Raw genomic sequence first — 14,358 nt, 5'->3', positions numbered from 1 at the left:
TTCATTGCATTTCTTGATCTCAGCTGATCTTTCCTTCAGCTGAATTTAAGTACTTGTCTTTAGTTCATGCCCAAATTACCGCCTACTGGGAAAAAAGGCCCCTGTGGCCTCTGAGACTCAGTAGATGCTATCAGAGCAGGCTCTCTTAGGACTCAGAGGCCTGCATAGCCCTTCAGGGAGAGAAGGAGAGGCAAAGCATGGATGAACCAAGCCCTGCAACCACTGTGCTATGCTTCGGTGAGGGAGGAGAAGGCAGATTTTTGCAGCAGGAGCAGGAACAGCCTTGCCCACCTCTCAGACACAGCCACGGCAGCTGTCTCTGTGTGCAGAGGTGCCAGCAGCTTTACTGATTACCAGGTTTACCTTTTTACTGCTTGCCTTGCCCATAATGTACTAAGTTATTAGTACATTTCCTTGCCATGTCCTCTGGTATATTCAGCTCATACTTCTGTATTTCTGCATTAAAAACATTTGACTTATATCTCCTTTAAGACTGTGATCTTTCAGATGGGGTTTCTGCTGCTCCTTAAAGGATTATTTGCCTCACCAACCACTTGTTCCTCAGTCTTTTCTACCCTGTGTCTGGCTATTGATCTGCCCTGCCCAAACCAGGTCCAGCCATGCAATTTGCATTGGCCTTCTTTTATCCCCCAACAGCCTCATCATTGCTCCACTATGGGATCACCCTTTGCTGGGTCAAAGCCACTCCCCCACAGACTTTTTCAGATTCTCATCTCATCTCAAGACCATTCTCTGCACGGGTCTTTCACCTTTATCATCACAGATTTGTTTTCCCTAATCCCAGCCAGCTTTTTTTCTCTGATTTTCAACCCAATAGTTCTTAGTCTGTGTACAGCTCCACTGCTTTCTGACTTCTAGCATCATGTCTGTGCATTGCCATTACATTCTCTATGTTATTTTCATTAATTTCTAAAATATTCAGCATTGCCACTCTAAGCCAAATACATTTCTGCTAAGCCTGACAAGTATTTATCTGTCAAACAGAAAAATATTCTTAGAAATAAAAGAGAAAAACACCATAATACTAAGAAATCTATTTGTACTTTCTGGGCATGATCCTAGGTTCACTGCTAACAACAAAAATGTTCCCATTTGACATTAGATCAGATACGATAATGCAGCTTTAGCTTGTTTATTTGAAACATGTTTTTTAGGAACAGAATATTCTCTCATGCTTTGTTCATGCCTGATGCTGTAAAAGCAAGTGAGTGAGTAAAAAGCACACCCTGGCCCTAGATCTAAAAACACACATGCAGAGAACAATTCCTGCAAAGACAAAGGCTATTTTTTTAATAACTTCTTTATTAGTATCAATTTATGGAAGCATTCTACTGAGTTATTTCTCTTGGGTGAGGATTTTGCAGTTAGGGCACAGGTTTTAATTGCCTGCTATCAAGTTAGTAAGCCAGTTCATACAGAGTGCACTTCACCTCTGCAGTAAAGCTTTTTCTCAAATTTCTTGTCCGAAGTCAACACCTCCTGTATCTGTATAACCTCCACCAAAGGTGCTTTGATGTTTACTACATGAGTTTTCAGTCTGTGTAAATTTTATTGTTTTCCAAATTGCAACAACTAATACATAAAAGAATTGTCTTAGTTTTTCTCATTTTGAGCCGTTCTTCCTGGATGGGTCATGTTTTTATCAAAATTTCCATTTATTTATTTATTTTTAATTTAATTGCAATTAAAAACCAAACCATGCTGTTCAGCTGAGGAAGCCTTGGTTTCTAGTGAGAAAGCCACTGACTGCAGGAAAATAGCAAGACCTAAAGCAGAAACACTGCAAGCCTCTGGGCAAAGAGCCACAGCTTCTTGACCATCACTGCCAGAGAACTGCCTGAAATAACAAGGGCAGCCCACAGTCTGAGGTTGCTGGGAGCCCTTGTAGACACCTGGAGACAGGAGCTAGTGTCAGTGAGGGGTTGGGGAGAGCCAGGACGAATTAAGAAAGATAAAAAGCCTCAAGTCTGAAGGTAAGCCTGAGGTAGGTTCGAGCAACAATCAATGGACAAAGTATGTGCTGATAATACACGATCTGTCCTGCGTGTGCTTTGGAGCACTGGACCAAATCACCTGTTATAAAGAAATTAAGCTGTTCCTGGAGGTTTCAAAAGCTAATAAATACTAGAGCCATGGTGAACAATAGCAGCCTTGCCACAGCACACAGCTCTGTGGCCCTCCAAGTGACAGGTGCATTCTGCATCTTAACAGCAGGATTTAGAGCCAATTCCCAGGTTACTCATTTCTGCCCTAAATCCAATACTGCAAACTGCGGCTTATTTAATGTGAGGCAGCACTGTCATTCCTGCACAAAAAACCTTGTCACCTTTTCATTCCTTGCAAAGGCAGTCCCATTTTTATTCTGCTTATTTCGACATGGAATGTATCATCTATAAGATCAGTAGTTCAGATGTACTGTTATTTTACTCATTGTTTAAAATTTTGTAGCAAAGAGGGATCATAACAATAAGAAAATCCACATTTTACAGAAAAGGTCAGCATGTACTTACATAATTAGAGGCAAGATCAGGATGCAGATAATCAATTCCTGCAATAAAATAATGACAGATCACAAACCAAAGGTTAACAGTTTCAAAAAATATTTTCTAATGATCACATAACAAAACAAGAGTCCTTTGTAACCACAGGAAAACAATCAAGGCAAATAACGCAATTGACTGAAGTGCGATTCCAATTTTTATATGTTGACTTAAAAATTGCAACATCATTTCTGATGCAGTCCCAGCTAGGAGTTTTAAATCATTTATGTCAAAATCCAGGTGCCAGTTGAGAAGAGGTGCTCAGTGACAAAATTTATTGGCCTGTTTTGTAAACTAGATCATATTTGTTTAGTAAGACTAGTTTAAATAACAATTTATCTTTATACAAAGTGCTGTTGGCATCAAAGCATACCAAAACTATGAACGTCAGCAAGCACTGGATCAGTACAGAATATAAAAAAGGAGTAATTTAAACACTGAAAATGATAAACTAAGTAGACAGAAAATTACCTAAACTAGACCTGGGGAGATCACTCAGGCAAACACGTTTGACTATGTGAATGATAGGAAACATGTTGGATTAGACTGTTTTAGCAAATATCTGTTGCAGTCTGAGGTGTTGGCCTCATGAGGTGCAATATCATGATGCTTAAAAATTTAGATTGTGAGCATTCATATAAATGGTTTAAAAAAGCTGACACAAACCAGAAATTCAAAACAAGTCAAATATTCACTAAGCGCTCATGGACTTAACTGATTTGGATCTAGCACTACAAGCACTGAAAAACTCTTTCAGAAGAACTCTCAGGTCCCCTGGATCTCTAAGCAAATCAGAAAAGAAAACAAAAATACCATATCCAAAGCTATCAAGAACACGTACACAAATAGAAACCCTGATATTTTACACAGCATGAATTGAAACAGTGGCTCTGCACTTTGGTGGTATGCTAAAGCCTGTAACAGGGCAGTGGTGTGGAATATGCTCGTGCTACTGCATTAAATCTTTCCAAAGATGGCAAATATACATATCCCCGTAGATGGAATAATAGAAGCAGCAGATCTACACTCAGATGGGATAAACTGACTTATTACATGTCCAGTTAAAATGTACAAAGAAAAGGCTGCTAATCTCATGTTACGTTTTGAACATTATTCTGCCCTGTTTTTCCAACCAACACATTATTACGTGGTCAATTTTATCTGCAAAGAGAATGGCACGTTACTGCGATTGTTCTGATGAAAATATTACCTCCCATTACATAGGGTCCTTAGCATTAGATTTGCAAGAAGGGACCCTTGCACCCGTGGAGGGCCTTCCCGATCCAAATGGGAGATGGGGATGGGCAACAGAAGTCTCAATGAAGAATCATTTTATTGAGGTGCTCCCTTCCATATTTAGTGGAAGAGAATACAAGTCAAAATAGTCAAAATACTCCCTTCTCTAAAAGCTATATCTGATGGGCTAACACCTCTCAATAGCTTTATTTGACATGAATCTTAGTTTGTTGTGATCCCCATTGTAGTCATGCCTTGCCATTCTGAAAGCAAAGTCCTGCCTCTGTGGGATCAGTAAAAATGTGATTTCTCATGACATCAATATACATATGTGTGAATCTACTTTCATACTTCCACAAAGGCCCTGTCTTGGAAGTGAGCAGATGAGCAACAGAAATGAATGAGGACAGAACTCAGCTGACCCTAGCAAACACAGGTGGATCCAGCCTTTTTATTTATTTTCAATATTATTCAGCCACCATAAAAACAAAACTTTCAAAATTTAGCCCAAAGAGAAGTGATGAAAGACTACACAGAATTCCTGTACTTCAGCAAGGAATCCATGAGTAAAACAGCTGTGACTTCAACTGTATCTTTTATCTTAATCTTCCCTGAACTTAGCCTCAAATTAGTAATGTATTTAATATGCAGGTCTTTATTGACGTTCAGCATGAAAGTGTTTAATTATTTCAGCTGTCAAGTATGACTTTGAGAATAATGTAACCCAGAAAATGTTGTCTTAAGTACTTTTTGCAAGGCAATTAAGTCCTCCAGTCAGTGCCTACAGAAGTCAAGGGGAGTCTTTCCTTTGGCTTAATGGTTGTTATAGTGTGCCCTGAAAGACCTCTATTTGATAACAGCAAGCTACTTTTAGTGCTTTGGATATCCATGCCTCTGTATCCCTATTGAAGGCTTTGTAACATATTTTCCCTGAAGGTTGGAAGTCTCAGCACTATAAGCAATCCATTATAACTTTTTAATCTTTTTTTGACTTTGATTGCATGGGAAAAGCTACTTTAGAATATTAAATTAGCATGCAGTCTTCACTTACCATCATCCATAATTCCTATGGTAACTCCTTTCCCCGTGTATCCCAGCTCCCATGCTTCAGCTACATTAAGGTCAAGTCCAGGAGTCCCATCTGCTTGACCAGTGTTAATCTAATATATCAGTGAAAAAGAAGAATATCTTTTTTTACTTGATAAACATGCTACCACAGCTATTGATTTTTTCATTATACCTTTGCATGTTTCTTTGGTATGGAAAATATGTCCAATTTGCTTTGGGGTGCACAGCTCTATGTAATCCTATCTACTGCAATAATGCAGGGATTAAAAAAAAGAAAAAAAAAAAAAAAAAAGGTGGTGATAGTAAATTCACTTCTTTGGGGCTTCTAAGATTTGGTTAAACCCTGAATCTTTTCAACCCAAAGAAGGATTTTTCTATTCAAGCATGTCAGGGCAGTGGGTCAAGCGAGCAAAAGTTACTCCAGTAGTTTTACAGAGGAATTTTTTAGGAGCAGGTAATGCTTTTTTTTTTTTTTTTCTTGAAAGCAGGGAGCTACTGGAAGTCACTAAACCACTGGGTTTAGTGCCAGAAATGACTTCTTTGATAAACTAATTAGGCCTGCTTTGAGCAGGAAGGTTCAGCAGATGAACTTCAAGGGTCCTGTTCAATATTGTACGTGGATGTGATTGTACATGGGGTTAGGGCAATCCCCTCTGTCTTCAGGCACTAGTCGTGTTTACCAGTCTCATTCACAGATTTCTCAAGTTCCATGGTAAACATAATACAGATGCTGCTCTTCCAAATGTAAAACTTCAACTTTGTGTCAGACAAATTGTATCAAAGTGCATTTTAGTGCTCTTTATAACCTAAAGACTACATGCACAGCTTGATAAAAGTATGGTTATTTTTATCACTGCAGCATTTTTATTGACTGAAGTACCACAAAGAAGTGAATTAATTCACACTTTAGTTTATTATTCTATTAAGGATGAAGTCCCATCCATGCTAACATGTCTTCATTCATCTGGCAACTCTCATCTTAGAAAAAATTAACAGACATCTTTGATGGATTCATAAAACATTGGATATGCATTAAGAGGAAAGAGAACAAACACTTTTCATAAGCAAAAAGAGCCATCTTAAGTGAACATGATGATATTACATTTACAAAGTATTTTACTGTAAATAGGTTGCAATGTTAAAACAGCAAAGTTGCTTTATCACATTTTTAAGAGAAAAATATCTTTCTTAGGTACTTTTATGTAATAAAATATTTTTTATTTTAAGACTAAAAACTTCTCCCTGTAAAATGGGACACATTAAAAATGCAACAATTTAGTAAAACATTAATTTGTTTTGACATTGGCCTCAAGCCCGAATTCATCAATTTTCAGCTGCTCTGCTTTTGACAGAAGAAAGTCAATCAAACAGTATTCAAATTTCTACAAGAAAAGTAAAACCTCAATTTTTCCTAGTTACTACACTAGAACTTTTTGTTATAATTCTGTAACAATGCTTTACCTGGCAACAGCTCAAAGACATGATTCATATGCAGTTTTAGGGGTCACATCAGCACACCAGGAATGCCCACAGGACAGCAATACAGTTCTCTTTCTAGAAAGATCCTTCTAAGGATCTTTCTGTTGACTGAAATGAAATTTAGCTCTTGAAGTTTGCTGGGTCTTCCCAGCATAAAAGAGGTACAGTTAAATACAATAGGCCAGTGTCTTGGATCCATTCCCAAGTTCTTGTGAGAGAACTGGAAAGAACGCTTGCAAGACATTGCAATGGCATGGAAAAACTTGAACGTCAGTTATTTAGTTACGATTTCTGTGATTTTCTTTCAAACTTACCAGATACCATTGCTTTGTAAATAAAGGATCATTCATGTTGATGTCAATGTCATTGATATCTCTATATCCTCTCTTCCTTCTGCTGAAGCCTTCCTGTTGCACAGCTTTCTTTACCTGGAAGGGTTAATTTTTACATCGTTAGCTCAATGTTCTTAACTACAAAGATTTTTTTAGCATTGTTTTCAGGAAAGAGAAGGCTTATGAAATCACATTATTTGTGTGTGTGTTATTCATTCAAACCCGTGGCTGATTTCAGCTGAAATTTGCAAAGAGGCAGAGAGCTCAAGGGCTAATAAAATTCTTGGGAAGAAGATGGCTAGGTAGAAGAGAGACACCCAGAAGTGTCCTACCTAGAAGAAAGCTAAAGATTGATCACATTTCAGATACCCAAGAATCTGCAAAAGAAATAGTCCCTATTCAGACATCATTGGTGTCATGGATCTTCTTGCCATGCTCTGAACCATCAGAATCAAAACCACTGCCATTATTAGATGACAAAATTGTTTAACTAATGGAATATTTAACTTGGAACACGAATGTTCCAAGCTGCAGGCAACTGATAAAATGAGGATGCATGTCTGGGCCATGATGTCTTTTACTTTTTCAGATTTTAATCCATGTATTTTCAGAGTATGCCTTTTTTAGAGTATACCTCTGTTGCCTTTCCTGCAAGAGATTTGCTGGGAGAAAAGTACCTGGGGCTGTGTGTTCCCATTGTACTTCCGAGGTTCTCAAAAACACATCTTACTGATCCATTCACTTTCAGGGGTTATCTTTGCAATAAATAAGTGATAAATAAATACATTGGCAAGAAAACTAAATGAGAAAATGCCGCTAAGTGGACCAGACCAGCGAAAGTATAAGACATGAGAATACTGGTTATGAAACAGAAGCAGCCACAGTTTTTTAGAGATCCTAGTTTTTATGAACTGCAAAGTCACGTGTAAACATAACTAAGCACTATAGAAAACAAGAAAACTTAGACACACAAATACCTTTGGAGGCAGAAACTACAAATGTCGGACCATAATCATCTTGTTTGTACCCACGTAAAAGGACTCTCCAAAAGGACACCACTAATTGGTTGTAATTGTTCCAATATGTGTTAACACACCTTGCAGACATGCTTTCAAGTCTGGCATACTCTGCTTGGCCTAACACCTAGAACCAAGACAACATGATAGTCCCAGGATCTCATTAAAAAACCATCATCAACATCAAAAAAAAATCCATCCCTCTTGATCAAACAGAAAAGCTGAAAATCATTAATTGGGAACACCTTGAGAAGCAGGAAGAAGGCAGCAAACTAACATTTCCTTAGGCATTTAATTAAAAAAAAAAAAAAAAAAAAAAAAAAAAGAAGAAGAAGAAAGAAAAAAAGCAACAACAACAACAAAACACAGTTATTAAAGAAATCTCCTAATTTTTGAGCCATTTCTACATGTGTGGCTTTGGCATTTCTGATTAAGAAGATGTATACAGGAGTTACCCTGCTGTGTCACAGTAACTCATGTAGTGTCAAAATCAGCAGAGAAGAAATTCATCCAAAGGCTAAATCAGCCATTATATCACCTGATTCACTCTTGGAGGTGTCCTTCTGTCTCCGTTAATTAAAGCGGGAGCCTCAAAAGACAGCACTCAGTGAGGTGCCTAAGGCTGAGATGAAACTGGGATCTAACTGATTGGAGCTAAAAGCTGTTTTCCTCCCAGCTACATTGCTTCATTATAACCCTGAAAGCCTAATACCAATGCATAGGGAGCAGGCTGAGGCACCGTGTACCTGACCCACTCTGACAGAGGCTACTGGAAATCACTGATCTGCCCTAAAAGGCTGTATCAATGTTTCTAAAAATCTACTTGTGTGAATTCCAACTCCTTAGCTAAAGGTACAAAATGATAAAATACTAAATTGGTAGCTTTCATTTCTATGTGTTTCCATTACTTGTTCACATTCATTAAAAGCAGAGAAGACTGAAAAGAAAAACTAAAACAAAATAAGCTGAAAAGAGGACAGTGATTAAGCAGGAACCACATGAGGTGTACTTAGTGGTGCCAGGTATCTCTATAAAGAAAGGTATAAACACACTGTTTGATACCTCTAAGATAAGGCTCAGTGATGCCATGGAGACAACAGAGCAATCACCTGTCATTATGCCTTCCTCCGTTACCACCCCTGCCTCTGTGCTTGCAATTGCAAACCCCGAGCTGTCACCACATCAAATAATTACGAACAGAAGCCAACCCTCACTTAGAGGGATGCCAGAGAAAAAGATTTCATGCGTTTGTGCTCCCACGCAAACTTGCTGGCTCTGCAGGACCTGCTGCATTAAGGCACTGAATTAGGATGTAGCACAAAAGGAATTCTTCTAATTAAAAAGCAAGGCTTTGGAGCCATGGCTTTTCTTTAAGACAAGCTGGAGGAAGCGGGGAGCAATTTGCAGAAACAGCACAGGCTGGTTTCAGTCTTCAGGATCATCTCATTTGTCAGATTTGTTACATCTTCACAATAAAATATAATTTGTTTCTTGTATTATATTAAATTACATTATAATTCCCTGAGACGAGGAAATATATATGAAATATACATATGTTCTCTGAACTAAAACCCCTCTACAGGCTGTTTTCTGAATGTCTCACATGGAGCTAAGGTGTACAGGATATTACCATCTAAAGAGTATCAGTCTCAGAAAGCCCGAGGCCTCTTACACTACAGAAAGGTTTTTCCACCTAAGCTCAGTAATGATGGTAACTCACACAATTGCATCCAGGGAAGATCAGGCTTTCCTGTCACGAAATGGGTTGAAAGCTTTGGGTAAAGCCCTGGTACCTTCCCACTCTCCAGAGCTACAGACTGCCTCATCAGTCGCCTTGTGTAAGGATCTTACCCTGCATGAGAAGCAAGAACTTGCCTGATGAAAATGTGATCCCAAGATCTGGTAACATCCATACATTCCAGAAAAAATCCCCAATCAAGCAAATTTATCCTGGCAAGGGATGACGCAATTCCAATGATTTCAGTGGAGAACCTCCCATTTAGCAGATAGCTGATTTGAGTGAATCCTTGTCCTCTTGCCAACAGGGTATCTCGATTAGAAAAACAGCATTTTTCTGCTTCTGAAAACTTGTGCTTTCATCCCTAGTCTAGAGAGACTAGGTCTAGAGAGGGACCACATCTGATTTTGCTTCTCTCTTAAAGGTTTCTTCCTAAAGAAGAGCAGTCCTTCCTGTGTTATCAGTAACATAAATGCATTAAATATCATGATGCAGGTCATATGTTCTAACAATACATAAAAGAGAGAGCTTAGGATCACATCTTTGCATGTGGAATGGTGGAAAACCACTGAAGAACATTCTGATAACAGCCATAATCCTGTGTACTTCTGCCATGATCAGACCTGGAATCCAGCCCTCAGTTGGATCCACAATGCACCCCCGTGTCAGCTTTCAAATACTTATTTCTCTAACTGAAACAGGAAAATCAGTGTTTGTAAGATGGACTTTTGATAATAGCATCTCTAAAGGATTTGAGCCTGTGAAACATGATGCTTATTAGAAATTAGCGAAGGAACAAGATTTCCTTACAAAACTAGCCTGTTTTTTACTGTCTCAGATTTAGGCTTATTTGTCAGCAATAGCAGCTTGTGTTTATTTCATTCCTAATTAATTTATTCATTCTTCATTATGATACAAGCTTAAGCAGTGAGCAAAATCTGAGCATATATTTTATTAGCATGTGACTAAATCATGCAAAAGTTACTAGATGTGTCATTATCAGAATGAAGGCCGTGGATCAAAGAAGGTAGTCCATGGATGATAAGACACTTACAAGGAAAAAAAGGTTCAAGTATCGATTTTTAATATACTTGTACTTATGCATGGTGCATAAAGTCACTTGGATGATAATAAACCAGCAGGATACTGATGCAGAACAAATTAACAAAATAATCAATTGACTGCGATACTGCACCGGGAGGGCCAGAAACCACAGCACTCTAACTGTGCTCCATGCTCCTGTGAATGCCAAGACAATCAGCTCCTCATTTTGAAGGAACAGGGTTAATTGTATTGGTGAGCTCCTGCAGTTAAATGACTCTGTTATACTGAGTATAAATGACAGATTTACTAAATTATACCAGTGGATATTAAAAAAAAAAGTGGAACAGTGCACTCAGCCCCCAACCTCAAGAATCAAGAACTTTGGAACAGGAGAATTCTGGGCAAATTCCAGAGGAAAAAGGGAGTCCCAGTGATGACATGCAGTACGCATGGCTTGCATGGCTGTTTTAAAAAAACATAGCAGTGAGATGATCAAGGATGACCAAAGGGTATGGTGGATCTTTTTTCTTTAAAGGCTCAGGGTCAACACAGGTGTGCTCCTGAAGATGAAGGATGAAGTCGAAAACCAACTGCCTGTATTTTTAAAGAAGTTAGGATTAGGCCCTATCAATTGTGCAGAGGAGCAATCTTCCATGAATGAAGGTGGTTCAGAACAGCTTGTCCAGATACCTGAAGGCATCATCCAACAAACCTCCGCCAGCTAGTGGAAAGCTGTCCTGACTGTTGCTACCAAAGAAACATGGTGACAACAGAAGATGAAGGCAGAAAAATTCAAGTGAGCCTGAGTGATCGGCACACCTAGCTGTCTTTAAAAAGGAATGAGAATGGGATATCAAGCACCTACAGCAGCTTGTCAGGGTCTTAGCCACAAATGACATCCCCTCTCTCTGATTTCAAACCCCTTACAGAGTTAATGTGTGCTTAATTTTCACCTCTGATTTCTAAGTAAACACAGACGAAAATATGAGATGTCTGTTAGAGAAATATTGATCCCATTCAGAGAATACATGCTCATCACCTGTACTGTCCAACAGATGCTTGCTGGTTGGGAGCTCTGAAGACGTCAGAGAGTACCCATCTCATATGCTTCCATGTTTTTCCTAAAGCCCCAAAGCAATGAAGATTTGTGAGACTGACCACTACAAAATAAAAAGAATAATGCTGACCACCAGGGAAAATGCTGACCACTAGGGGAAAAAAAATGTACAGACCTACTTGAACTGCACCTATAGTCAGATAAACCGAACAAAAACGAATGACTTTTAAATGCCAGCGTGGGTGTCCCTGGGAATGGATGTGGCCAAGTATCACTCCCAGATTATGGTTCATTACCCATTCTCAGTCAGCCAGACTTTCAAGGACTTGGCTCCCTGACAAATAGAGACAAATCTCGAAAGCAGAGCGCCTGTTGCCTACTCTTACCAAATACGTTTCAGTTTTAGACCTCATGGTTGATTCTCCAATGAGCAATGGGAAGCTGAGCTCTCTGCCATACAGTCACGGGAGCTGTTTGTGGCTGAAGACACCCAGGGGAGGGTCCAGGGTGTGATACCAGGGCATCCAGGCAGAGCCAGGATCTCAGCAGCTCTCGGTTTAGGAAACCGAGACTTGTTCTTCAAGGTACACGTTGTCTCCGGTAACAAAAATGCCAGCAAATTATTAAGAGAAAAGTGCACAGCACCAATAGTAAAAGATTCCAGCTGCCATTTGCAGATTGATATGTATTCTTGTGCATGGCTTCCTATTCAAAAAATCTGTCAAATGCTAAAAATAGATATTTGAAAATAAATCTTCAGAAATCTTTCCCCACCTGCTGCATCCTCACAGAGAGCAAAGTGTTCTCTAGCCTTCTAAAGATCTGCCTCCTGCTCATGAAAAACAAAACCAAAACAAAACAATATATTTTTTTCTCCCAGTAATACCAAAAGGGACTGGTTTTCAGGTGCAGCTAGCTAATGTAGCCATTAACCGATAATGTGGGGTGGTAAGGCTGTGAGACTTCATCTGGCCATGGTGCTGCAGAAAATTGATGCCTTTTGCCTTGCCATTGTTGGATTCATTCTCTTGATTTTAAACCTTCAGAGCCCGTTTCGAGGCACGGAAGGAATAAGCAAAGATGTCAGGGAGCTTAAGAGTGTCACTAATCACCCAGTATTTACTAATTAAATGAAAACCTCTCCTCTCAAGCAAGCTAATAATTTTCAAAGATTCTCACGAGTCTCTCATAGCAATGAGTACATAGCAATGGGTCCCTGTCGGTAACCGGAGGTGTCTCTGGTGCATAAAAGGGTCTCCAAGTGCCTTCTCTACCTACACTCATTAGTCCCTGGGGAGTTTTGTATATATGGATCCTTTCCCCTGGCAATCCTGCCCCTCCTTGGTAGGTGCAATCAGAACAGCTACACCAAAGATGCAGCAGCTGTTGAAGTACAAGGCCTTTGAAACAAAATATTTATCAACACAACCATACCTGTGATTTCTAAACAAAATAAACAGGAATAAAATTGGTTTTGATATCCAAGATTTCATGAAAGTTAGTAACGCACATCTTTCCATTAAATTACTGTATTTTTTTGTTTTATACATTTAAAAATGTGTATTTTCATAATGACTAGCATAGACAGCATGAGAATTGCTTTGATTTCTAGAATAAGTCATGTTTACTATAAAATGTGTCAATCTTTCATTGTTCTTAGCCATTCTTCTTCCACCTTGCTGCTCATTTTTTATTTTGTTACTAGCTAAAACTGTGTCATCACATACCAAGAACCTGCTGCTTTTTTGGTTTATTAACCTTAGATGTTCTGCAACAGTCCAAGAGTTTTCCACTTTCTCTAACCAGCCCCATTTGACTGCTCAAATGCTTCTGAGTTTATGTAGACCATCAGCAGATACCAAAACTTCTGGACACTGAGGTTGTCTCCAGTCATCACTCTTGGGATGTCTTCTAAGTTTCCTGGCTCCAGCTTGTGCTTATTGAACTTTCTTCTCCACTCTGGACACGTCACTGCAAAAACGTCATGCTCCCAGTAGCACAGAACAAGGGTTAAGCACCACCCCTGTTAGACTCTCCAGAGAATGACCCTTTCTCACTGCCTCACACAGCAAAATGTGGCATAGCTGGGGCTGATCACTAACTTCTCTGCAAATATTGCTGAAAACTATAACAACAGAGGAACAGCCATTTAGGAAACTACCACAGAAGTTCAGCATCAATCAGACAACACTAAGACATTCAAGTAAACAGCCTCAACTCAAGGGGTCCACTCAGGCAATTAACCTTTCTTGATGGAAACACAATTTAAAGAACTCACGTATCAACCAAGTTCATATTAAAATAAAAAAAATAAATTCGTAAATTCCAGAATCAACTTGCTTCTGCCTTTCTTTGTGACCTTTCATTTTCCTGATGTTAGCTCAGTGCCTGGTAAATAAGGAGCTTTCAAAAATAAAAGAAGGGAAAAAGAAATCAATATTTTTGTCCATTTAGCAGGCCTCTCACAGTTCAGTGACATTCAGGAAGCAGTGAGTAAAGAGACAAGGGATCAATGTGTAAGAGGAGGCTGAAGATCATATTCAACCTGCTCAGCTAAGCAATCAATAGTGCTCCTCCAGCTTCTACTTTGAAATGCAAGCGAATTGTTTAGACTGCAATGTAAAATGAATGCTGAGTATAGATGGTCTGCAAAGGAAAATGCCAATTTGGTAAAACTGAAATTTTCATAGGGTCATGCCCTCTTTGACAAAAGTTTTTTTATTTGTTTGTTTTGTTTTGTTCTTTTTTTTATTATTTTTCCTTCTTGTTCTCAAAATAGAATTTATTGAGGGGAAAGAGTGAAACAGAGAAAAATCCCTGGCTACCT

The 14,358-nt window shown here is 38.9% G+C and overlaps 1 protein-coding gene across 1 annotated transcript in view; it reads right to left on the bottom strand.

Moving 5' to 3' along the window:
* Positions 1-14,358, bottom strand: part of PCSK2 (proprotein convertase subtilisin/kexin type 2) — a 100,087-nt gene that overhangs the window by 46,384 nt on the left and 39,345 nt on the right. The window contains exons 3-5 of the mRNA XM_084513454.1: positions 6,659-6,772; positions 4,849-4,957; positions 2,532-2,569 (exon numbers count right to left, since the gene is read on the bottom strand). Coding sequence (XP_084369580.1) covers positions 2,532-2,569; positions 4,849-4,957; positions 6,659-6,772 — 261 coding nt within the window. The remainder of the gene's footprint in view (positions 1-2,531; positions 2,570-4,848; positions 4,958-6,658; positions 6,773-14,358) is intronic.

The sequence above is a fragment of the Aythya ferina genome (genome assembly GCF_964211825.1).
Source record: "Aythya ferina genome assembly, chromosome: 3".
Lineage (NCBI taxonomy): Eukaryota > Metazoa > Chordata > Aves > Anseriformes > Anatidae > Aythya > Aythya ferina.
Note: the sequence above shows the minus strand (reverse complement) of the source record. Positions and strands in the feature narration are given on the sequence as shown.